Below are 27,402 nucleotides of genomic sequence, written 5' to 3' on the forward strand. Positions count from 1 at the left end.
ATGCTCCACTTAACAGTTCTTGCATAGATATCTTACAATACCAATTTAGAAAAGAATTATGAAACAGACCAGTAACAAAAATAAATTTTCTTCTTCCTTAATAAAGAACATTACCATACTAACATCATATAATACAAATAATATTTTAAACACTTTGTACAGCAAAAAATTTTAAGTAAAACAAGAGAACTTCAAATAAAACAAAATCAATGGAGGTGACGGTAACAGAGGAGAGGAAGGCGGATGTGGAGTGAAGGTTTATGGATCAAAGGTTAATATGAAAGGTATCAGAGTAACAGAGCCCCTGTACGACGGGTGAGAGGGATGTTGTGATGGTAAAAACACACCTGCTGTCTTCTCTTTTCTCTACATGTCGACTCATCCCAGGAAATATATAGTTGTGAAACCTTAACAGTTATGGTTTGAGTTCACTGTGATGATATAAAGGTGCTAAAAGACAGCTTTTACTAAACAACGACACTGGATCGGTCACTTTCCCCCCAATAAATGGCATCAGGATTGGCACCAAAATCATTTTTGTCCCTAACAGAATTTTGTTGTGAGTATGGATTGCTAATGCTTATTATCTTAAAGGCAAATCATTTTTCTTTTTAACATGGGTCTTATTCTGACTATCATTCCTGTTGATTAAATCAATATTTTACTCATCAGATGCATTTCAGAGATTTTGGAGATTGCATTTAATACAGCTTTACAACAACATCCACTTGGGCAAGCAAGATGAGCATCATGCACATTTGTAAAACCTCAAGTTTAGCCCAAATTAGCTAAAACTTATGTTTGGCACTCGAACATGAAACAACATTTAAAGGTGTCTTGTGTCTTTTCCGTCATGTACTAGATCTCTGAAAAGCAGCTGGTAGGCAGCCACATGTTGTCATAACCAACAGAAACGATGGGCGAAAGTATGAAAATAAGACCCATATTGGAAAAAAGTACAGAAACTTTTTCAAGAAAATAAAGAATCACGTAGACAGTCGATCACTTATGAAGGTCTGAGGAACGAAACGTTGTTGATCGACAATATGAGGGATTCATTGGTTTCTACCAAATAAAAAATGTAAATCTGTAAAAGATCCAGGTTTCACCCCAGAACATGTTTTAGACTATTAGACTTGTTGAGGATTGTAAAATTTAAAAAATTCAGTTAGAACTGGAATTGAAACAAGTTAATCAGCAAAAAAAGTAATGCCAAATTCCATTACTAAGTTTGTCAATTTCCTTAGATACAAAACTACTGTAACGTTTGACGGAGCTATGCCAGAGACAAAACAGAACATGTTTGATACAAATCCTTTTTGCATTTAATTAGAGGGGTCAAACAACTGGGCAAACATTCTCAACGTAGTTCTCAATCTCTAAGTACTCTACAAGAATGCATCAGGCATTAGGGTCTAACTGAGCAGATAAACTGACAGAGATGGCAAATCACCTGACTTAAACAGTACAGAACGACTGGACATTTAGCTGGTAAGGTGGAGATGTTATTTCAGTCTCACCAAAGAACTGCTGGGAGCTTCCCAAGCTGCGTAGCTCTTAGGAATACTTCCCAGTACAGCTGGATATCTGAAGACTATGAATGTGTTTGGCCACAGAGGGCTCTGACTTCTTGTGGTTTTGGTGGAGAGGGTTTGGTGTGGGTGAGGTGAAATATACAGACAAAAGGGAAGGGGTAAAGATCTGTGAATTTCTTATATACGGACACATCAAGCATGGACAAACACAGTAGTTACAGACAGTCACTCCGGGATGCCACTGATACCAAGAAAGTTCAACCAAGTCAGAGCATGACTGAATGTTAGTAAAGTTCAACATACTCCCCCATAATAATGGTGATAAAAAAGGCATTTCACTGGAGGTTTAAGTTGATGTGTCACACTGATCTATCAAGAGTGGACCTGTAGTAAATGGTTCTTGGTGGAAAAGTGCATCCTGGACGTGTAACAAATGTTAAGTGGATATTTGACAGAGTGCTCCAACAGACTAAGCTAGCCGTGCGTGCACATGGAGAGTGCGATAGCTAAGTATGATCATGTAGTGCAATGTTTGCGTGAACTAAAGCAGATCTATAGAAATGCTGAAATATCTGAGACGGGGCTGTCGCCACATACGGTTCATTTCACACAGAGCGGCCTGTGTGTAAGATCTCACGCTATTTACAAAAGCTGCCAGAAGTGATAATCCTTCTTCAGAGTGATATGGTACAAAACTGGAAACTGAAGCCTGGTGCCTCAAAGGACTGTGGCCAAACAACTGGCTGTGGTCAAAGACGTTTTCACACTGGGTTTGTTGGTTTGAGAGACATGTTCACAAGTTTTTCGTTGCGGGGTATAAACTGCTTTCTGACTGAACACGAACTGTACTACAGTTTGTCTGGCTCTGATTTGCGACAACCTCATTTAGGTGAGTACGTAATTTCTTTTCCCCCAAAACTTTATATTTTTAGGCAAACCACTGCCAAATTCGGACTAACCTGCCAGTGTAAAAGCGCCTTTAGTAAATCCCAAAGAACTTCTTGTCTGGATTTCCACTGAACTTTAACCATTTGATGTATGGGAATGGTAAACTTGGTTTTGATAGTCAACAGTTCAACATTTCAAAGGATTCCAGCCTGTGACTTTGAAATATAAGACTTGACATTATTATTTGCAGTGGGCTAAGAAGCCAACATACTAAAGCTTCTTCACTTCATGCCTTTAATTCCAATGATAACATTATTTTGTGAACAATGAGTTCAGCTCCAGCTACCAACAGTAGTCTGAAAATGTTATGAAGCATGAAGAGTTGGAGCATACCGGTAATTAAGATTTAATGGAACGATCATGTAAGAAAAACAATCCCTCTCCTTCCATCCAACACTCGTTTTCTGCGTCTCTGCCTCTCGACTCTTTCCTCTATATCTAGTACATTCACAGCAGTTAACTTGCAAATATGCAAATCTTTGGGCAAAATGTGTAAAATGTGCATTCAGCATTCCTGCAGCTGATAGTGCATGGACAACTGCTGTGGACAGAGAGGGAGAGATGGATGATGGAGGGAAACATTAATAGCACGTGAAGAAGGAGGGAGGGTTGGGGGACACAGAGTGGATTAAAATTTATCTGTAGGGACTTTGCGGATAAAAGGTAATTTATTTGATCTGTAATCCATGAGATAAAATGCAAGGTCTGATTTAATGATTTGGATATTCATGTGGGTAAATTATTTTTTAAATCCTTTTTTTCATCACAGTTTAGTCTCTTTGACAACTATCTCACTATCTCCTGGCATTTCTCAATGCTAACGGGATCTAACGGGAGTTTGTTTCACATCAAATCTGTCCACTGGGTATGGAGCGCTGGAATCGGTCCGGCTCAAGGTCCCTATTGTTTTGTTTTGTTCTCATCTCCAGACCACTCAGTCTCCCTGTGACCCAGAGCTATCTCATTAGCTGAACTGCAACTAGAGAAGAGAACCCGGGAGTGCTAATGCTAATCAGAGCTGTGGGACGGCTGCTAGCTGGCCTAGAGGAGCCTGAGAGACCCGGAGCAACACTGTGACAGAAAACTGCTTCAACACGATGGATCCGAAATGTGAAGTTGTATCTGAATTGACTTTGAGATCTGTCGGATGTCAAGCCAGATTTTAATTAAAGAGGAGAAAACCCATGAGTTGTATTTGTTGCATGCTGGCCAGCACTACAATTACTTACTACAGTAACTTTACATTTGAAAATGTACGCTCTAAATTGGTATACGAAATCTTCAACAACTTGGTATGTCTATGCAGTTTGGGGCACTATTGTTCAATGTGCGAAAAACAACACAGGCGTGTTGATCCTTTTAGAGTGTACTTAAGGCTCATCATTCTCATTGTTTATTGATTTTCACCTAAACAAATTGTACTATTTTAAAGAAGCCGATCAATTTAAACCATTATTCAATTTTAGTTTCAGGTGACCATGCATGAAAAAGTTTGCTACTACAAGAAGACACTGACTGATCCCCACAGTTTTCTGTAAAATAGGTCCTCTTGTGGTATAAGCAGCTCATTCAAAATGGTGAAACTACAGTGTTTGTGCTGCAAATGGTATTTTTAAGATCTTATTTACATCCAGATATTTGTATTATCGTTTCTTCTTCACCAGTCTTTCAATAATCAGAACAAATATTGATACATTCTGAGATTTTTGGGAAGGAGAAAAATAAACAGAAAAAAATGAGCCATAAGTCTTCCGTCATTTAAACTAATCTGGCAGTGAGGAGTCTGATTTTAGCATGCTTTAAAACAAAGTGCAAGTTTGCAGTCTTAGTCTTTGACGCAAGTCATCGAGCTTCATGACTATGAATGAATGAATTAATGAATTTATGAATGAATGAAGGGTCAGAACAAATAAAACGTAATAAACACATTGTCAGCCTTTGCTTAGATTAAAAAGCATTTTCAAACAGCAAATTTAACAACCAACATTTCTCCCACACATGGCCAGCAGTTTAAAATCTATTATCAACCACTTTGCTGAATCACTGCTTCCCTCACAGTATGCCTAATGGTGACACATACATACACAAATATACACATTCATGCCATCAAAAGCCTCAAAAGTGCTACTATCCCCATCCCTCTATGATTGTACTTCCTGTATAGGAGGGCTCCTTCTACATCCCATTGCAGGTCTCAACATTTTGGCATGACTTTGCATCATCCAAGCTGAAGAAAACAACCATCAATATAGCTTTTGTAACAGAAACCTAACAGTGAAATAAAAAAAAAAAAGTGAAACACTGGATTCATCTCAAACGTGTGTTGGTTATGTCATATTTAGCAGAAACAGAGCGTTAGTAGAGAAAGCTGCCACTGGATACAGAGGCCTCATATGGAGGCGGTCTCCCGCTGATCTCTCCTGACCGGGGAGAATCTGCCTATAGCTAAAGGGCAGTTCCACGCTGGAGGTTTTTGGTATCGATTATTCAAAGCTGCCCCATAAACCCGCTTGAAGGGGAATGTTTTCACTTGTTCACCTAATGAAGGCTGGCAAGGCCGACTGGCACATTGACTGGGCACGCTGGGATGTGAAATCCCCCGCTTCAGGAACCCTGCACCCTCACCGAGCTGCACCAGTGAGCAGCAGCAAGTATTAGAATGTTTGCATGTGCTAAGGGGCATATAGGTGGTGGTGGGTGGATGGAGCAGCGGTGTCAGTGTGTATCAGTAATGCCCTGATTGCAAGGCAAGTTTATTTTTTTCTGCAACCGTTAAGCAAAGGAAGCAGGCATTGTGGATATGTGTGCTCGCCACAGTTTTCGCCTCTCATGCATAATTCTTTACAATGGAGATGTTAGTGTTAGTGATTACATTCAGGTTGCAGATAAAATTCAATTAATTACAGCTTTGAAAACCCAGCAGGTGATGTGTGTTCTTTGAATACTTTAATGCCCATAAACCTCTAAGCACTCGGTCACAGAAAGAAGTAGCAGAACGACATTCCTTCATACATTGTTGCAGTTGTAAGCACTGCCACAAGCTAGCTAGTTCGCTAGCTGTATAAATAGCTAGTTCGCTAGCTGTATTAGTAGCTAATGAGCTAGCTGTATTACTAGCTAGTGAGCTAGCAAATAGCTGTTAGATATAATCCCACGGAAATGCTTTGGGCATTAAACTGCATTTATTTACTTCTTTATTTAGCTAACTAGTGTGTCAATGTTAAATTCATCACAGAGGTTTACGTTTTACGAGTCAATTCTCTCACTGTGATGATTCTGTTTAAATGAACTGAAATATGTGCAAAATATCACCAACATTAATGTTGGTGTTACCACAAGACTTAATCCTCCAATAACAAAATATATGTTATGGTGACATCAACATTAAACAAATTTAAGGAGCTTGTGATCCCAATGACAGTTTGCCTATGAAACCTGATTTCCAGGTTAAATAACTGTATGTTTAAGTCGATTTAGTCATTTCAGGACTTTCAATAATTGGAAAGCTGATTTACCAGATTTAAGTAACCAGATGTGATAATGATTTTGGTTGCTATCTTTGTTTGGGTCAAGACATTCAAATTCACTGTAGATGAGAGGCAGGATATAAAGGAGTTTCAGGATTATGGACATATTTTCAACATGTTTTGCTAAACGGCCTGCTGCAATTGTTTTACTTCTGTTTATTTTGATGAAAACAGTAGTTTATACCCTGTCTCTGAATTAAAAAACGCTGATTAAATGAGAGGCACAAACTGTAGCGAGGGATATGTGGGCGATTGTTGGAACTGAGAACAAGTTGATTTCTCACTTCAAAGGATTTGAAATAGTTTGTTACCTCCAGCCGAGCGCTAAGATCCTCTTCTACTAAACAACAGTTGCTAAATTCCTACTGTGAAGAAAGATCTGGGAGCAGAACATATAATTCCAGGAAGTGTGTGTGTGTGTGTGTGTGTGTGTGTGTGTGTGTGTGTGTGTGTGTGTATGAGTTGGTGTATGTGTGTTTACAATACAGCCTGCCATGCAGTGTTTTGTTTTCCAACTCTGTTCATTAGTTTAATAATTATTTTCCTAAATCTTATTAGTCTTATCTCAAGAGAAGCCGTGAGCAAAGAAACTGGTAGTGTGTGTGTGTGTGTGTGTGTGTGTGTGTGTGTGTGTGGTGATGGAATATGTGTGCTTGTTCTGTATACAATGTGTAGAGCGAGACAGAATAGTTTTTTTGTGTCGTATTTTTTCAAGTCTTTTTATGATTTTTTTTTCTTTGTTTTATCGCTGTTGGAAACAAAAGCACAGATAACATTGAAAAGAAGTCAGTGCAGTCAATGGATACGAAACAGGCAAAATTTGACCGGGGCAACGTGACCGTGTCTGTTCGGCACCACCACACAAAGGTCGGTTGGCGTCCCAGTAAGCTGAGTGAGTAACCAAAAAGCAGCTCTTCAGCCTCTGTTCATGCCCCGCAATGCTGCTGGGGAGATGAGATCTCAGAGTCTGTGAAAGAGCTCCAGGATGGCTCTCAGAATCAACAAAAAACAAAGAAAGAAGAAAAAACAGGTTTCCATTCTTTAGCGAGTCCTCCGCCTGACTCCGGTAGAGTGCGAGACCACAAAGGGTCATGCAAGGGTTGTGTTTTTCAGCTGGAGTGGATCGCAGGGCAGAAAGAGCAGCACGAACAACTGAAGACCTCTCCGCTTTCTGCTTTTATTTTAGTCCAACAAAAATACAAATCCCATTTCTGAGAGTTGGTATGATTCTTTTTTGTTCATCCACTGGTTGCTCACAGACTGCAGAAGCAGAGCCGGTGCACATGGGGATTAAAAGACCAACAACGCTCTACTTCTCATCCCACACATTCCGTTGAAGTCATCTTAGATTTTGAGTTTTTTTCTCAAACACAATTCAGTGATTTTTAAGACATTTTCTCCAAGAGAGAAAAGAACAAAGTGTCATTCTTTGTAATAACAACAATAAGAAGAATTATCGTCCTCTAAGTAGAAAAAAGGGAAGAAAGTGTCGCTGCGCATTTCTGTCAGTTAGCCTGCGGAGGCAGCAGGCGTCTCAGTGAAGGTGAGAGATGCAAACACCCACTGGAGGAGAGCCTGAGAGTTGCAGCAGCACCCGCTGACCGAGGTCCCATGGGTGCACGGAAACACCCGGTGTCCGAGCCCTGGGTTCGATTGTCAGCTATGCTAGAAGTCAATCCATACAGTCTCTCTCCTGCAGATTTGTTGTTTGTTGTTGTTTTCTTCACATATATTACTGGAGCTGACTGCGGCAGATGATGGTTTCGTGTCCCGTGTATGAGAAACATTAAAAAACAATGAAAAAAGTTGAGTATTTGATTTCAAAAGCCGGTAAAGCACTTACAACTGACTACATGGATATTCAAAGTTTCCCCACTGAACTATCTCCTCATCTAAAGTGACTTTATGGTTTAAGCACACTGACTACAAAGAAAGATAAAAAGGCTGCGTAATGTTTCATCAAGCAAGTATATGTTGGTTTGGCAGTGTCCAAGCCCCCAGAGCCGCATGAGAGCAGCCGGGGTTCACCGGGATGATGCATTCAAAGACGGGTGTGTTGAGTATTCACTATTGCAAGTGTGTGAGTGTGTGTGATTTTAAAGAAAAACAACAATCTAGCTACTCCTCGTTTTCCTCTAATCCCCATCTCCAATCAGAGGGCCGTCAGTCCGTTTGATCTTCATGGCCCTCCCAGATGGATGTGCTGCCCTGCAGGCGTCATGGCCGCTGACGGATGGGGTATGGATGGGGTGAACGAGGAGGGCAATAGGTAGCTCGACTGCCCATCCCTCTCTCCTCCTATCTCTTCTCCTCCTCCTCCTTTTTCTCCTCTTGCTTCTTCTCCTCTCCCACTCCTTTTATTTTTTCCCTCAGATGTGCCTCTTCATGTGCAGGGCCAGGTGGTCCGACCGAGAGAAACACCTGCAAAGAGAAACAGAGAAACCATGTCAGAAATAATAACTAAACATCCCACAAATGGATGAAATATGTACACAAAATACAGTCAAATTAAGAGATGGAAAATGTTAAGATGAAACTATTAATGCTTGAGAAGTGAGTGAGCGCAGCAGCGAAGAAAAACAGGACACAGCAGGTGATATATTAGTTGTGAACGGGGCCCCTGAAATACCCACTGGCTCTGGGTATATCTTGTGAACTCTCCATAATCTCAGACCCCTTGAACCTACAAACCGGCTATGTGTATTTGCTGAAAATGTTCCACGCTTTCAGCCTCCATACACTACACATTGGCTCTGTGTATTTGCTAGGAATTCTTATTAATCCCAAGCCCCCTGAACTGCCCACCATGCGCGCTGGTTTGAACATAAGTAAACATTAATGCAAAAATTTGAATGTGGTGGAAACTTTATATTCATGCAGAGTTTGCATTCTGTTTGTTGGACAGCAACGTTACCTGTTGCACACTTTAGCTACATAAGCTAACTAGCTAATGTTTGTTGAAAATACCAAAAAACCACAGTGTATCACACGTATTGAACATGAAACACCCAAGTGTACTCTCTTTGCTACTTTATGTCTTTCTAGCCTTTTGGTTCAAACACCAACAAACCACAATGGATAAACTGAAATATTAGGCACGCTAACCTCAGCCTCTAATGCTAACTCGACCAGTGTTGAGTGGGCGATGTGGATGAAAATGTTGAAATTCTCCCTCAAAAATGACATCTGGGGTGCTCTGAATTATCTAACAAGTGGTAACATGTCAAAGTCTAATAGATACCTCCTTGACAAGACATTCCTATGGCTGCCATATATGTTTTTATAACTGTCACAGTTAACTGAGAATAGCCTACCGGAAAAGCTAAAAGGTAAGAGAATTATTTCAACATGAATGAGACAGAGCTCACAGCTTAACACACAAATGTATTAATGCAGAGAACTGCAGAGACTTTCAACCACTTCATTTTAAATGCACAGTGAATTTCATTATGTCAGACCGATGAAACTCAGACGTAGAGAACAATACGGGCCAATTCAGGCTCAGTGATTTCCTAAATATGAACAAACAAACACGACCATAAATCACAGCCACACCTCCACAGCTCTGCAGTCAGTCCTCAAGCTCGGAGTAGAATCCTATTGTAGAAACTAATTAGATATGCATTGTGAACATGGACACTAATGCAGACAGGCCGGCAGTGCACTCTGATGCCGGGCAATTTAACTCAGCAGTGACTGCACCTGGTGTGAGAGAGACATAAAACCAGGTGCTGGTGATGTATAATATAAGAATCCCAATCTCAAGAGTATTTTAATTTCATTGCACCATTGTGAGGACATTAAAGCTCAACATCCACAATAAAATGAATCACAAATGATATGACTAGAGCAGAGGCAAAACAAAATGTGGGCGAGAATAAAATGAGAAATTAAAAATTCAATTTGCCAGAGGCTTTATTCATTATTAATTAGTCAAGGCTATTCTATGTGTTCTATGTGTGTGTGTGTGTGTGTGTGTTTAGGCAGGCTGTTGTTCTATCCAGCTGAACACTCAAAAGTATAATAGAAAGTTTTCACGCTGCGGCAAAATCGGCTGTCTCTCAAAAGCTTCTACTGTGATTCATTCTCTTATTGTCAGTCTGCAGATCCTGCACTAAAACCTCATCCAGAGTTCAGTAATTAGGAACTTCACACTGAGCCAAATAAGAAACCAGTTAAAAATCTTCAACTTAAGCATGAAATTCTCCTCACAAATTCAACTGAGGAGATATCTCTGACCAGCCACCTGCAAATTTGTAAAATGTCAAACTAAAGTCTGCATAAAGCTGGGAGTGGTATATTTTGATATATTCTGTATATATGGCAATGTTCAGTTGTACAAATCTCAGACCTACTTTATCTTTAAAGTGTCCTGAGATAACTCCTGTTATGATTTGACACTATAAATGAAATTGAAATTGAAATTGCAATAACCGGTAGAATATGTCAAGTAATTCACTTTGTAACCCCTTTATGTATATAGTTTACAAAAGTAAATTTCAAAAACTGATGGGTGTTCAAACAAAGGTTATAGACATATATAAACACACATTTTTGCCAACAGAAAAACAAGACTAAGAGACTCAGCTGTTTTTCTTGCTGTTTTGGGTTTTCAGTGTGGACAATTTTAGTAGAAAAATAGTTGAAAACACAAAGTGTGGACAGAACTTTGTGTTGATTCATGTTAATTCGCATACGTTTTCAGATGTCAGAGCATTACTGTGAAGTGCACAGTTGAACTTTGCTCTCATCTCTGTTGTCTGTGATCTAGTGTTTCCCCTCAACCCTTAGCTGGCCATGTGGTACCTACTGTACACCTTCACCAATCTGTGTGTGTTTGTGTGTGTGCGTGGCTGGACAGATGGCCATGCCAGTTACTGTGTCACTGTTGGGGTGCGGAGCAGCCAGACCAGCTGGTACCACCCAAACCCTCCCCCTCCCACACACACAACCCACTGCTCCTTCCCATCCTCCACTTCTCCTCCTTAAACTCTCCCTTCTCCTCCTCACTTCTTTTTGTCCTCTTCCTCATCACTCCTCCTTCTTTCCAGCTCCATGGAAACATCGGGGGGTCCCCGCTTGATTAGGCAGGATTAATGACAGACTGCAGTGTGTGTGTGTGTGTGTGTGTGTGTGTGTGTGTGTGTTTCCCCAGGAGAAATTGTGTCAGATTGAACAGTCTATCTAATGTTAACCTCTCCATGGCTGCCACTTTTTGCTTTTCTCATGGTAATATTCGATGGGCTCCACCCACCACAGATGTGTGTGTGTGTGTGTGTGTGTGTGTGTGTGTGTGTGTGTGTAAGACTGAGGTACATCCTGGTTATGTAAAGCATGTTTCCACCCACTTTGTAATTTGAGAATCAAAAAGCCAAAAGGAAATTACTGGAAATGTGAAAACTAAAGGTGCTTTCAGACAGCTACACAGCCTGTGTAGGTCTGTAATCTCATTACACAGCTACATTGACTAAGTTTTAGCTTACAATAGAAGAAATAGTTAGAAACATGACATGATCTGGTTCCACTTATTATTTACTGGTTACACTTATATATTCATCATTCTCTATTTATCTATTTCAGAGCTGCTCATACTGTTCATATTGTAATATAATACTTATATAATAACATAATACTTATTTATTCCAGCATCCTTTGCACTATGCTCCATAATTAAAATAATAATATTTTATCATAAAAATAATTTACTCCTGCACACTTTGCACTCTTCATTGCACTACTGCCTCAACCTGTCTATATTGTTTCTGTTTATAGTGTGTATATATTGTTTGTTTTTGTTGTTTGTTTTGTATGAGTAAGCACATTGTGAGCAATGTATAATCCAAAGCAAAATTCCTTGTAAAATAAAGCTGATTCTGACGATTAATATAGAAAGTTGTCACTTTTAAAATCTGGAATTAAAAGTTAATTTAACTCATGTAGCTTAATCCTAAAATAGGATGTACAGAACGTGTGCAGTGAAATACGGTTACTGATTCTTAATACTACAGTACCCATCAGCCTCAGCGGCCGTTGCTAAACAAAGATGCCGGACAGAGGCCAAATCAGAGCTGTAGCAAATTCAAAACGCTTCGCTTTTGAAAATTTGTGTCAAAACATAGTGTAATCTTTAGCTTCAGGTCGGTGTCACTACCACACACAGCAGAATGTATGCTCTGTGATTGGATGTTTCTTACTGAAATGTTGATAGTTTTTGGATATTTCTATGTACACGGCTTATACCTCTGACTTTCAAAGCAGCAGATATTTTCCAACACAGATGTTCCTCCTTTGCATTGATGATTCAATCAGGAGAGTTTTGTGAGAACTCCAACTGTCAGTCACCAACACTGTCAATGCAGAAAATGAACATTTACCTCAGAAGCCCAAAATAACTTCTCCATGTAGACTTTGAAGTACGCAGAGCCTCAACTGTGACACAGCTCATATCTGTGTCATTGTGTATCCAAGTGTGTCGTTGTTACGTCTGGGCCTTTAAATGTTCATGTGTTAATATGACTTTACATCTAAACGTCTTTGAGTTTTGCATGTGTGTGTTGTGTCTCTACACAGTGTGTGTGTATGTGTGTGTGTGCGTGTGTGTGTGTGTGTGTGTGTGTGTGTGTGTGTGTGTGTGTGTGTGTGTGTGTGTGTGTGTGTGTGCCAAGAAGGAGCTAATACAGTCCCAGCTCTCAGCCAGGATTAGAAGCTTCCAGCAGGTTTCTGGAGGGTTTTATGTCTAAAACCCAAACTAGAGGGAACCCACAACAGCCAATTACACTGTCTCTAGGGCAAATGTGTGTGTGTGTGTGTGTGTGTGTGTGTGTGTGTGTGTGTTGATCATCAGAAAGGTAGTGCAGGCACACACACACATACAGAGAGAGTGTATGTTAAAGTGGAGCTGGCATCTGGTGCCACTCAATTAGCTGCGACCAGTCTGCCAATAGCCAGAATCCATTTAACTGCCAGCAAAGGGGCATGAGTAGGCGCACACACACACACACACACACACACGCACACGCACACGCACACACACACACACACACACACACACACACACACACACACACACACTTGAGGAACACCAAACAGAGATGATGTGACTTCCTTGGCTTTTGTCCACAAGGAGTCTTGAACCTTTATCATCCAGGAGTTCAGATAAGAGCTCACTTGAGCTCCTTCAGCTGCTGAAGGAGGGAAATGTCTTTAAAGGAGAATTCCGGTCAATTTCAACACGTAGCTCTGTTGTTTGGAAATTTGGAGTGCTGGCAGTAGCAAAAAAAACGAAAACAATCGGTGCTGCCTACACCGTGTTATCCCCCTGCTAGCGTTAGCACCCAACAGGCTTAAACAGGGCAAGTTTTAAACGTGTTTTAAGCCTCTAAACATGCTCGAAATGTCATTACAAGTGCCTACCCATGTGCAGTGATTCCTTCCGAGGGAACACAGCAAATCTGACTGCAGTAGATGTGACAGAAAGGCATAAAAGTTGTGTTAATCCAGCAAGTGCACATACCTCTGTTCATTTCCTGTTTTCCGGTCAAGTCCACACTAGTCGATTGTCGAACTCATACAATCCAATATTCCAGTCAAATTCGCTGTGTTCCCTCGGAAGGAATCACTGCACATGGGTAGGCACTTGTAATGATATTTCGAGCATATTTAGAGGCTAAAAACACATTTAAAACTTGCCCTGTTTAAGCCTGTTGGGTGCTAACGCTAGCAGGGGGATAACTCGGTGTAGGCAGCACCGATTGTTTTAGTTTTTCTTGTTACTGACAGCACTCCAAATTTCCAAACAACAGAGCTACGTGTTGAAATCAACCGGAATTCTCCTTTAAGAAAATGATCACGTCCATTTAAGCTTCAAACAGACTCATTTGCAGTTTTCTGTCTCTAAAGGTGTTTCTTTAAGAACTTGTATTTACCTGTGCTTAAGAAAAGAGATGCAAACTGAACTGCTACATGAGAAGCATATAGAGAAAACCTGAATAATTTGTCAGAACCTTTGGGCCAACTACCAACTGTTTTGGATGCATTATCAAGCAACGTACAAACATTTCCATCCCTCTATTGATTTAAACTAGAAGCATGAAAGTGTTATTCAAATAGAAATGTGCTGTCTTACATGTCTTACATTTGTTAACTGAACACGTCTATGTTTTGGACAATTGGAAACACAAAACAAGAAATTTGAAGACTTGACTTTGGGCTGTGGGAAATTGTGATGGCCATCGCCCATTGTTAATTCTATTATTTACCAAATGTTTTCTGAGAATAAGGCGTATCGACAATTACAATTCTTAGTTGCAGCCCTAATGTTGACAAAAATGGCCCAAATATGTGACTTGACAAGAAGGTAACACAGGTTTGTTTTTGGCTTTTGGAGTTCTACTTTTGGGGACAAATGCAGGTTAAACACAAGTCCTTGACAGATAAAGTGCATCAGTGTGCTGCAAATGTAAAGTGTTTGTCATAGTTCTTGTGTACAGCGGATGCCTGTGTGTGTGTTTACCTGTCGCAGTGGTTGCACTTGAATGGCTTCGCTCCGGTGTGTTTGCGGTAGTGTCGTGTCAACTCGTCACTGCGGGCAAAACGCCATTCGCAGCCCTCCCATGAACACTTATAGGGCTTCTCACCTGAGAGAGAGAGAGAGAGAGAGAGAGAGAGAGAGAGAGAGAGAGAGAGAGAGAGAGAGAGAGAGAGAGAGAGAGAGAGAGATGATAAGGTGTCACATTTTATTATAATTTCTACATCTAAATTCACGCATCCAAACAACAGCTGTTCACTAATTTACAGGTAACAACCCCTGGCTTTTTCCAGACCCAAACACACATGCACACAGACCTACATATACACACACACACACACACACACACACACACACACACACACACACACACACACACACACACACACACACACACACACACACACACACACACACACACAAAGCCCAAGGGCCGGACAGGCAGACCAGTTTTAACACAACAGCCATTTTAATGAGCCAATACACTCAATTAGCTGTAAATTAAGTCTTTCAGCACTGTGGCGTGTTAATTCATAATCCTAAATTCACGCTGAAATTAATCTCATTTTGTTCCCCCACACACACACACACACACACACACACACACACACACACACACACACACACACACACACACACACACACACACACACACACACACACACACACACACACACACAGAGGTGGTGGGATCTGAAATGTAAATGAAGTTTCATCCCCCACTTCACCAGATGGGAAAAGAGATTGTCTATTGTTCTCAGCCTGTAGTTATCTCTCCATGATAGAAAGCCTTCCAGCTGTGTGTGTGTGTGTGTGTGTGTGTCTTTCAGGAGCAGCCTGTCTTCAGATGGGACGTGATGATGTCTGACTGCCTGTATAAGAGTGTGTTTCTCTCTGTGGGTGTGATGGGGGTATATGTGGGTCAGCAGATAAATCAGAATATCATATACCACCCCAAAAAGTAACAACTAATGTTAATACAAATAAAAAAAAAAAAATACATTTTCCTTTATTAAGCTATGTTTCAGTAATACAATGTTTAACAATGCAAGCAAAAACAGTTATGGGCACATTTCAATGAACACTTGAAATAAGTATAATTAAGTTACCAGATCTACATATAACAGAGTAACAAAACATGAACAAGCCATTTCTGGATTATATATCAAACTGCAATAAAACTGAGTTTGTCATGCCCAACTGTGCGTGCAGACTAAATGTTTAATTTTTCAATGAATTCAACCCCCTGCTGCCTTCACAGGAAACCTTGAAAGATTTCTTTACTGGCATGACCTTGTTTGTGCATATAGTTGATGTGTTTCATTTTATTTTGGATATATTCAGAAGTATTCATTTTGGTTCAAAACCTGAAAGAGTAAGATTGGTTCTGGGTTTTGAAAAAAAGGGATGATGTTGCATTTTTTGTGGCAAAAGTTGAACCAAGTTCGATCCAGTGTTATTTTTGTTTCAGAGACCTCTGAGTCAGGACTCCCACTGCCTCAACGCAGTAGCCTCGTTTAAATGAAAAGGGAGGAAGCTGTTTTGACACTGCACAAACATCAAGCAAACCAAGTTATTTTAAATCAATAAATGACATAAATGTTAAATATTTACAATATCAATAAAGAGGAAACACTTTAAAGTGCCCATATTATGAAAAAAAATCACTTTTTCTGGGATTTGGGGTGTTATGTTGTGTCTCTGGTGCTTCCACACACATACAAACTTTGAAAATAATCCATCCATGCTGTTTAGAGTGAGATACGGTTTCTGAATGTGTCCTGCCTTCAGTCTCTGGGTGAGCTGTTCAAAATCGGCACGGCTTGTGACGTCACAAGCCGAAACGAGCAGGCTAACCGCAACCATTAGCTCGTAGCGTAGCGTTAGCATGCTAACGCTAATGCTAACGCTAGCATGCTAACGCTAGCATGCTACCTCATTCTCAATAGCAAAGCACTGCTACAACACACACAAGTTCACCATAATCTACAAAAGAACTACTTACATGTGCGCCCTCATTTAGAAGTCTCCCAGCTAATCCTGCCTTGTAACTGACCAAAGTTGTAGAAACAGCCTTTCTTTTACTGTCTATGGAGCTAGCTAGCTGACATGAGCTACATCTGAGCTACTGGGCATGTGCAAGTGCAATCAAAGATAGTACAGAAGAAGAAGAAGAAAAGAGGTCTCACTCTGTAGCTAAAACAGAGACCAGCTGAAAAGAGGATCTGCAGCAGTGAGAGAGAGCGGTGCAGTACAACAAAAAGATGGTGTTTTTTGATTTTTTGAATTAAACCATGTAAACCTATTCTGGTACAACCTTGAAATACAATTATGAACCTGAAAATGAGCATAATATGGCTGCTTTAAAACACAGGCCTTTCTCCGCTGCATACTCTCAAACTGGCCGAACCTACTTGCAGACCACTAGTGTGTGTGTGAGAGAACTGGGGGGTGGTAACTATAATTGGGGTCCTAATGACTCTTAATGGGGAGTAATACAGCAGTTTACAGTCAGTTAGCCAGATGTCCTAGCAGCCCCTCCACTCCCATCACAGCACACACCAATCCAAAACAAAGTGGCACTAATGTGAAAACTAGTATTTCACAATATGGTGGAAATATAATTGGATGCAAAAGAATGTGTATGTGTTTACAAGCACGTCGGTTTTTCAGCAGGATTTTTTGGAAATAAAAATGACAGCCAACAAACCCTGACAGAGAAACTCATTTTATATAAGTATAACCTGTTTCCAGATCTCTGCATTGCCACCCGTGTGGCGACTGAAATTATGTTGGTGGGAAAGTTACGTCAGCTGCTTGTGATTGGTTAGGAAACTCAGGAACCATTCCTGAACAGAAAACAGCAGAAATGGATATCAGATAAATAATATAGTGAACAAAATGGCAATTCAGTTTGATGATCATGCCCGCCACTTCAGGTGGAAAAAATCATCTGCTGTTACTGTTGTTTTTTTATTTTTTTTAATTTTTTTTAAAGTATGTAATTTTGTTACACCTTCTGGAAAACATTTGAATGCTAGTTGAAGGAAACACTTATGTTTTTCTTTTACTTTGAAGATACATTTAAATGTAGACATATCTACAGATGCAGCTTCCTATTTTGATTTTCATCTACCTTCTTTCTTTTTTGCGCTGTTTACACAGTCCCCAAAGTCCCCACAGCAAAGTCCCCAAAAGTCCCCAACTGTACCACAGGGCATAACTTCTCTATTCCATACCAACAGGAGAACTAACTTTAATTGCCTTGATTCCCCATCATGCCAGAATAACAGAAGCTGTAGAAAGTAGACCTTCACATGGACTAATATCTGAGGTGCAGAGCAGCTCTGACAGCAAGGTGATGCAACGACCAGTAAAAGATTACGTGCTACAGGAACATCCAACTGTGAATGATGCCCCTCGTCCACTTTATTTTGCCCCCAGTTCCTGTGTCTGTTTGATCAGAGTCGTATTTCATCCACAGACACAACGTGGCTGCAAGGAGACGCACTTGTTCTCGGACTGAATTCATTTCAGATCATGAGCTGCTCTCTCCATGATTTGCATATTCAAATTCTCCAGTCAAATCTTGTGCAGTCGGTTGCTGATTTCCACAACAGGGATCTTGGTTTTGTTGCTGCCTCACCATTGTGCATTATTGGAGACAGGCCTTCCTCTGCCACCTCATCTATAGTTTCTGATTAGTTAGGGGACAAGACCAAATATAAAGTATCCTCCCTCTCCAAGCTAGCCTCTGCTGCACTAGCTTTTGCATTAATTTGGGTTTTGCTATCTAGCGTTACTTTCATTGGTCTTTTTGAAGAGCTGAAACATGCTCTTGGAGGTGTTCTGTCCATATTCTAGCTAAATTAGTATCTACTGTACTAGCAGTAAAGTTGAGCACCTAATCATTTTAAAAGATATAGAACAACACATGCACTGATTCATAGAAGGGGAACTCCACCAATACTACACATCAAAGTCTGTTTACAGGTCTTTGTGAGCACTCCTGCATATGTGAAAAAGAACGAGTGGAGCATTTAACTGAAATGATGAACTATCATCTGGTTAGTTCATCTGGTTTGGCTCTAATGGTCAATATTTAATCTTTAGTTTTTTTCTGTAGTCTTGTTACTTCTAATTCACCTCAACTAAGGTTGTTAAAAGAGATTAATTAAGATGGGAGAGTTCAAGGCTGTCACAACCAGTGCAAGACTTTTTCCAGTTACATTTGTTTTGTTCAAACTGTACTTTTAATGTACAACAGCTATTTTTGTAAAGGCCCACAATCACACAGCTGTGAAAAAAGTGTGATTCTACAACAGATTCACTTCTTGTTCTGTAAAGAAACCAAAAATCCTCCATGTTGAATATTCAGCAGCAGTATCTGAATGTGTGAATCCTCCCACACACTCCACAGAGTCCTCCTCACTCAGGACTGAATACAGGACCAATATTTTCAACATACAATAGCAAACCCCTTGGCAGCTTATCCTGTTGGAGAAATGCTACACTCTCAACCTGTGTGTGTGTGTGTGTGTGTGTGTGTGTGTGTGTGTGTGTGTGTGTGTGTGTGTGTGTGTGTGTGTGTGTGATATGGGGTATGAGTGGGGGCCGCAGGTGCCAGACAGGCAGCCGTTTCACACCCGTCTTCTGTAATTGGCCAGGGCACCCCATCTTCCTTCAATAGGACCCCCCTAACACACACACACACACACACACACACACACACACACACACACACACACACACACATGAGGAATGAAGCAAGGCCAGCTCGGGCCTGACGCCACAGCAACCATGACGCCAGCCAATTATAGCACGGCAAGGCAAGGATGCGTGAAAAAGTCACCTAGCAACTGAGAGAAATAGAGAAAGGGGGGGGGGGGGGGGGGGGGGGAAAGAGAGAGAAAGAGAGAGAGATTAACAGGCATGTACAATCAACCAGCCACTAACCAATTATGGAAGAGTGTGATGCAGTTGCCTGGCAACCCAAACTGAATGAGCAAGTGGAAGAGAGAGAGAGAGAGAGAGAGAGAGAGAGAGAGAGAGAGAGAGAGAGAGAGAGAGAGAGAGAGCAGGTTGGAGGTTGGATTCAGTAGAGGAGTATAGAGGTATATATATATGTGTGTGTGTGTGTGTGTGTGTGTGTGTGTGTGTGTGTGTGTGTGTGTGTGTGTGTGTGTGTGTGTGTGTGTGTGTGTGTGTGTATGTGTGTGTGTGTGTGTGTGTGTGTGTGTGTGTGTGTGTAAGTCTGGGGTTACAGCAGGGTTTTTCCTGAATTCACATGAGGCTGTGGTACCTGCTGAGGGTGGGGGTGGGGTGGGGGTTGAGGTCTTGGGAAGTCAGACTCAAGCTGGAGTGTTTTTTTCATGTTTTAACCTGTGAACTACACATCACATAATTATACTTTACATCACAGCTAGCCATTTTGCAAACTATGTGTTAAATCCGAATATCTTTTTTGTTTTGCTTTACAAGCCCTAGACACATACATAAACCATAAAAAGTGAACACAAGACCTGCATTAATTGTTGTCAAAATTACATCATTGTAAGGTTAAGCAGTGCAGACTTTTCATTTGAATGTGCACCTAATCTACATTTAATATTAACATTCACAAAAATCAATGCAGACTCATTACTCTCTAATGATGGATACAATTACACGGCAACATTCAAGCAAGTTTCAACAATGTGTTAATTGATTTTCATACTACCAGTGTATAGATTATCATTCTGTTGTTTAGGGTGTGTTGGTTAAATTTCGATGCGTGGCCAACTGAAGGGCTTTGGAGAATATTACTTCAATCAAGTTCAGACATTTGCTCTTTATCTTTATGAGGACATTCTTTTCTAGTCATGTTTTCAGTGTTTGTGTAGTTTTATGTAGAAACAGATCTGCTTGTAATAAAGCTGCTTTATTGTTTCATTTTATTCAGTTTTTCTGTCATTTTGTACTAAAGTCTCTTAAAACCTCTCTTTAAAAAAAAAAAGGTTAAACAGTTTTTATACATTTACACATACTGAGGACTCTCACTGTAAAAATATTGGGATTTTACTAAACCATTAAGCCTGTATGGTGTATTGTACCACATTTCTGTCGTACACTTGCTGATTGGTGTCTGTTTGGTTGTTTTGGGTTTTGTCTGGGTATGTTAGAACTGCCATTGAACTTTTACACAACCAGACAGCTTGTTGTTGGAGTTGTTGAAAGGTATATTTCTTCACTGATGGAGCTAGGGTTGCAGTCCCCCCCCCCCATGCCTCCAGTCTTGGTTCTTCACTATTATATACATGTCTTTGTTTTATTTCTGTAATGGAAGCAAATCATCATCTGACAGCAGCTAAGTGTATTTTAACTGTGATCTGCAATTGTATTATACTGTATGCACATCAAAATATTGTATCAGGTGCCTGCACACTGAGTTGATGCCTATTTCCTATTTAAGTACAGTTAAGACAAATACTCTTCCACTCCTTCCAAAACTGCTCAACTATTCTGCTATCTCGGGTGCCAAGTATGTAGTTAAGTATATTGTTTTGGACTGCAGCTTGAATAACAAGGAGGATACAATTATTAGCCATCTAGTGTTTTTAGAGATAAAACCAGATCCAAGCGAGTGAGAAAAACAACAATCAGAGAACCAGAAAAACCTGGCTCTGACTCAGAACAGCTCTGACTGGGTACTTTAGAGATTTACTGAATTAATTTGTACATCTTTTAATGTTACAACTCTCCCTGTCTGAACATTTTCATATTGCTGCGGCTCAGAGAAATTGTTTTGGATATGAACAGAGGAATATTATTACCAACATTATGTGGAATTGCTGCACATGTAACAGTAAACTCCTGACAAACCTCACTATAATTATGTTTCTAATGGCCTCTGGTGTGCACAATGTGACAGTAAGTGTATTGATACTGTGCAGGCTTTCTGCAGTTGCTCCTCCCCGTGGTCTCTGCTACGTTAATCCCTCCATGCATGTATGTCCAATGATTTATGGTCATAATAACCCAAAAAGAGGATTAAGCTAATTAAACCACAGTGCTGTGCTTGTAGTGAACACATTGGGAGGGAATACACCACCCCCACATTTATACCACACACGCACTGAAGAAGCTGCGGTATCTCCATGGTGTCTTTTTTTTCCTCAGTGAATGATTCGCCTTTAAAAGTTCATCTTTGGTTAGCATGACTCGACTGTAGAATCATCAGAAGATTAAAGATACTGCAGCTAGCGGCCAGGCTACCTAGAAAGCTAGCTGCTCCATTCTGGATTAACTATAATAAAGCTACTGCTGTGGGTTCCCCCGGCTATGCTAGGTGCTGGCCTTGAATGTAATGCTATACTTAAAGCCATGCGATGGTCGCTGGGATCATATAAGCCTGTAACACGCTGGATTAATGATGCCAAGGTTGCCAGTATTAATACAGTAGAAGGTCTGCAGGCTATGTACTGTAATCCTGATGAACACCAAGGAAACTGCTAACACTGGATGATGACAACTGGAGGCCATGAACCACTCTGGATACAGTAAATGACACTGGGGTCCAAGCTAAAGTTGAATAATGCTAGCTTCAGGTGGTGCAGGTCTGTACAGGCCTTATGCTGCAGATAAGTGATGCATTCAGTCAGTTACTCGACTAAAATCTAGAATGCATTTTGACTTGACAGCAGATGAAAGGATTTATAAGAATGTATAAATATGTGGGGCTAAACTAGTTCCTGTCACTTGCAAAGTAGTGATGTAGCTCTGAGCGACAATCGTAAATCAAAACAACCTCCAAAAAGAATAATGGCTAAATACATTTTCAGACAAACAATTCATAAAGTTTCTATTTTCTTTGGTTCAACTAAAAACACAAAATTACTACTATAAATATATTACAAAAAATATTACTATTATTATGAAATCATGTGCTCTCCACAGTAAAATCCTTCCTCATAGTATAGTAAAACACTGTAGAGAGTTCTGACATCGGATTTCTCAACAGTACCTTACTAGTATCTGGCTGCTTTTGGTCTATACGTCTATAAGACTTTTTTCTGTGGACTCAACTTTATTTTGGTTGGTTTACTTGTGAATTTGGTTGAAAAGTCAGAGCACTTTTTCCCCAATTACTTTTTTACATACTTAATTGTGTAATTGATTGAAAGGTTTAGCTTCTATATGACCGACAACTGGCAGTTCAGGTGACTTAATGCAGTTTAAACCAGGAATTCATCATTATCTGCATCAGTCAAATCCATCTTCACTTGTGTCTCCTTCATTAACCCAAAACTCGTCCCCACATGCTTACACTTTGCAGAGCTCACGGCAAACAGCCCCTGGACACATTAGCCTGATGTGTGTTCTGTCTGAGGGTCACTGAGAAGGCAGCTGTAGTTAGCAACTTAAGCTTCATGTCTGACCCAGTTGGACATGGCTGAATTACCAATGTAATTTACTGTACTACCAGTCTATCACTCATCAGGCAATTACTGAGGCAGGACCTTTCGGCCATGAGCTGGAGCATGAGGAAATTAATAAATCTAGAGGATCACCTGAGAAGCAAAAGAAGACGAGCAGAGGGCCTTTAAAAAAAACTCAACTTTCTGATGTTTTCTTTGCAAATGTCTCCATGAGCTCAACCAAATCACAAGGTGAAGTATCTTTTGGGTTATGTACATGTGCTGGGTTTTAGCCTTACTCAAAGCTCCAGGTTTAGACATATTGTTGGAGCTGCTACATCTTGTGTAATGACAATTCTTTAGGACGTGGACACATTTTTCATTGTGTTGGTTCTGAACTCCAGCACATTGGGTTTGAAAAGGAGCATAGACTATGAGGCAGAAATGCTGACTATCAGTGTGTTAATGGTGTAGGAATTGTTTTCACTTCTACATATAGTCTCCTAATTCAAGGGCACAGTTAAGTAACTGGAAAAGTTGAATAAACTTGAATAAGGTCATTATTTTCAATATTTATTGCCAAGTCTCACAGACGTCATCAGACACTTGGTGTCTTCCCAGCTGATGCTCTGTCAGGCCTGTACTACAGCCAGCTTCAATTCTTTTTTCAGGGCACTTTGCCTGCAGTCTGGTCTTCAGCATTTAAACACATGATCAGTTGGATTTCGGTCATATGACTCACTTGGACAACCAAAAACGTCACCATGTTTGGCCATAAAACTCCTTGGTTGTTAAGTCTGTATGATGTCCTACTGCATTTTCCTAAAGCAGTGTCATGTTTCACAAATGATTGTTGCTCGCAAATTACAGATACAGTACATTTACAGGTTTATTGCATGTTCATGCATGGGTAGTGAACTTAGTATACTTTTGATTAGTAAAACATGTCAAAATGATAGGACGTTATGTTGCAAATCTTTCTCAAAATGGCTCCATGTATACAAAGGGCTACGAATATTACAGTCTTCACATAATATCGATGTGAATACCCTGAAGATATAGCTGAAATTCAGCACTGTAACCTCATAATCACTGTGCTGAAATAATGTAATATAAAAGTACTTGTGCTGAAAAGTTGTAATGAATGTAATGAAGGTCTTACCCGTGTGAGTCCTCTGATGTGCCTTCAGATGGGAGCTCTTGGTGTAAACCTTCCTGCAGCCATTAAACTGGCACCGGTGGACTCTCTTTTTGTTCTCTGGTATGTCTCCTCCAAGACTTCCTCCTCCTCCCTGCTCGCTGTCACTGAGGGCTCCTCCACGGCTCGGCGGTGATGGTAATGCTCGTGCTGCCACCAGTTTAGCCGCCCCAAACCCAACCTTCTTTGCCACAAATTTGAGCGTTAGTGTACCGTCTGCCGTCGCAGTCAGTGTTTGTGTGGGCTTGATGAGGTGGCGGCCGAGCTCTGGTGACGATGGCGGTGTAAGGGATGTAACAGCGGCGCTGAGCTGTGCGGCACTGACTCCTGTGAGGACTTGGTCCTTTGGTGTAAGGGTTTCAGTCCCTGCCTCTGCTTGGGTCCTGCTGGGGTTGGGCACCTGGAGGATTTTGGCCTGGACCTTAGGGAGGGTTATCAGTAGTGGAGGTGGGCTGGGCTGGTCAGGGAGGCTGGGGAGGAGGGGGTCCATCAGGTCCTCGTCACTGTCACCACCCTGTATGAAGGTCGGTGTTAAGAGACAGTCCAGCTCCTCATCAAAGAGCTCTGAGAGTCTCTTGGGCTCCGTCTGTAGATAGCGCTCCAGCTCGAGACATGTCTGCAAGACAAGGAAGCACATGAGTCTGTTAGTTCAGTATTTCTCGCAACTTCAGTCACACCATCTACATATGCAAGATGCTGTCTCACTGTAAAGTTGGTGACTAAATGGCCTTTAGCCATCAGGTTCATCCATGCTTCAGCAAGTCCATTTTATTTATATACCCCGATGCACATCAGCTATATCACCACCCGTTGACTAGTAACATACAGTGTTGGGAGTAACGTGTTACAAAAGTAACGCAATTACAGTAATGTATTCCTTTTTGCTGTAACGCAGTAATATAACGCATTACTAATTAAATTTCGGTAATATTATACTCGTTACAATCTCAGTAACGCGAGTTACAATGCATTTTAACGCAACATTTAGTGGTGCATTGGTTTTTTAAAGAATTCACCAACACTGCGACACATTTCTTCACAGGAAAAAAGAAAAAAGCCGTATTATTTTCCTGTCGCTGTATTCAATGGTTGAGATGACTGCAGAGACAGATACATTTGCGAGATGGATATTATTTTCAGGAGTTATTACGCTGCGTTGAAGTGAACTGTCCTGTTTCTGTTCCCGTGGTCAGAGCCAGAGACGGTACGGACAGCATGTATGTCCCAACAGGTGACGGTACGTCAGCGGCTGACAGATATAAACATGTCGGGAATTAATGTTGAAGCTTGCTACACGTAAATATCGTTGCATTTTTATCAGCCGTGGAGAGTAACTATGCCTGTAGTGGAATGGCTTCGAATGACGACCAAAAACGCTTGTCTTTTACTGTGACCATTTACTGTTCAATATGTTGCAATTTTACAAACAAAAAAGTGAACAACTTGAGCCTGACGGACATGTTGCATCTCAGTAAGCTAGCAAGAGTAGGCTACACAACAGACAACTTCCGTGTAGCCTACTTCAAAATAAAAGCACTTCCTGTGACGGTTCGCAGTAAAACTAAATTACTGTTAAATAAGGTTGTGTAGGCTACCTTTTCACAAATCAGCTGTAAATCAAGTACTGTAAATAATGTAAATAGTGAGTTTTAATCACACTATAATTGAACATTTCCTTTACAGTGTTTTAACCTAAACAACATGAATTTCTTATTCAAGTGCTATAAACAAACATTTTACAACAATGCCGTACTTTTAATTGAGTATTTTCATTTTCTCCTACTTGCCTATTATACGTTTTACTTATCTATTTTGTATAGCTTTAGTTACTTTGCATATTTATATTAATTATACAAAATATGAATAATCTATAATGTATTAAAGTGGATTCACAAGCTAGCTGCCAAATCAAACTTCCCCTGTTATTTTGGTGAAAGTAACTCAAAAGTAATGCAAAAGTAGTGTAACGCATTACAATTCAGAGACAGTAATATTGTAATATAACTAATTACTCTTAAATGACAGTAACTAGTAATCTATAATGTATTACATTTTGGAAGTAACTTGCCCAACACTGGTCACATACAATCATATTCTAACAGGTGTAGAGGAATTTATAACCTCACCAGTCTCATTGTTACTCCGCTGATACCTTCGTGCCAGCATCATTTACTTCTGCTGAAGCTCCCACCACAACTTCAAACTCATCATATTTTTGGCATTGTTGACTTTGGTATTATCTAATGTTCATGTATACAGCAATCTCTGATCTCAGTACACTATCATTCTGTATGTAAAAACTAATATGTTGGAGGATTTGTTGTTGCTGCTCACATTCTTTGAGAGTATATTTTTATTTGTAATAAATGCTCAATTCGTGTCTCTGACTAAACAAATCCAGCATTAACTACACTGAATTGCACTGCAATGCCAGGAACAGCACCTCTCTATCATTGTTCTTCAGTTGACTTTGCATGACTTTCCAGGGTCTCTGATCACTCAATGGAGGTGTTAGTTCAGAGCTTATCAATCAAGTCATTCAACCATGGGCTACCCTGGTCATGGGGACACACTCATTAGAAATTGGCTTCATAGCGCTACTAGAGGTCAAAAACTCCAAAGGGAACCTTTAAAGATAGAGAAAGACCATGGTTGTGGTTAAAATAAACAAAATCTGATTATAAGTCAGGATATTAGGATCTGGAACAAAAACAGCAGCCTTCCATGTCAAAGTCACATGCCTTGTGTATAGCCATCCACCATTTAAGGACTAGTGTTGGATTGTCAGGAAAATGTAAACATAGGTTGGTTTAACTGTTTGAACAAAAGACCAATGCAATTGTTTTGCCTCTTTCAGGGGTTTTCTCCCAACTGCAGCATGTTCAGAGCTCCTATTTACTAGTCTATTTAAATTCAAATACCCACTGCAGGCTTTATATTTCTCTGCAGCTGTTGACCATGTCACCTGGCACATGGCAGTCCTGAGAGAGGAGGGATTTAGTCTGTGATTGATTGCCGCTGCCTGGCCAAGCTCTACGGAGCCCTGAACTGTGGAAGCCTTGCCTGTTTCCCTCTGCTCACCCAAATCATCCAGCCATGGAAGTTATATCGCAAGATAGAGGAAGGAAGTTGAGTGAGGTGATGGAGGGAAAGTCAAACAAAGAAACAAAAGAGAAGGAAGGGAGATAGGGAGAAAAAAACAAGCGAGTAATTCTACAATTGTTTTTTCAACCTTTATCCAGAGACAACAGAGACATCTGTGCATTGTTTA

The 27,402-nt window shown here is 40.5% G+C and overlaps 1 protein-coding gene across 2 annotated transcripts in view; it reads right to left on the reverse strand.

Annotated features, from left to right (window-relative positions):
- Positions 1–1,631: 1,631 nt before the first annotated feature.
- klf7b (Kruppel-like factor 7b) overlaps positions 1,632–27,402 on the reverse strand; it is a 70,054-nt gene continuing 44,283 nt past the window's right edge. The window contains exons 2-5 of one of the 2 annotated variants that reach the window (XR_004101569.2): positions 24,096–24,747; positions 14,523–14,646; positions 5,598–8,431; positions 1,632–5,552 (exon numbers count right to left, since the gene is read on the reverse strand). Coding sequence is in view for 1 of the 2 variants with exons in the window: in XM_031279816.2 (XP_031135676.1) it covers positions 8,380–8,431; positions 14,523–14,646; positions 24,096–24,747 (828 nt within the window). In the remaining variant the exon portion in view is untranslated. Of the gene's footprint in view, positions 8,432–14,522; positions 14,647–24,095; positions 24,748–27,402 lie in introns of both variants that reach the window. The other variant, XM_031279816.2, reaches the window with a different exon arrangement.

This window comes from Sander lucioperca, chromosome 8 (genome assembly GCF_008315115.2).
Source record: "Sander lucioperca isolate FBNREF2018 chromosome 8, SLUC_FBN_1.2, whole genome shotgun sequence".
Taxonomy (NCBI): domain Eukaryota; kingdom Metazoa; phylum Chordata; class Actinopteri; order Perciformes; family Percidae; genus Sander; species Sander lucioperca.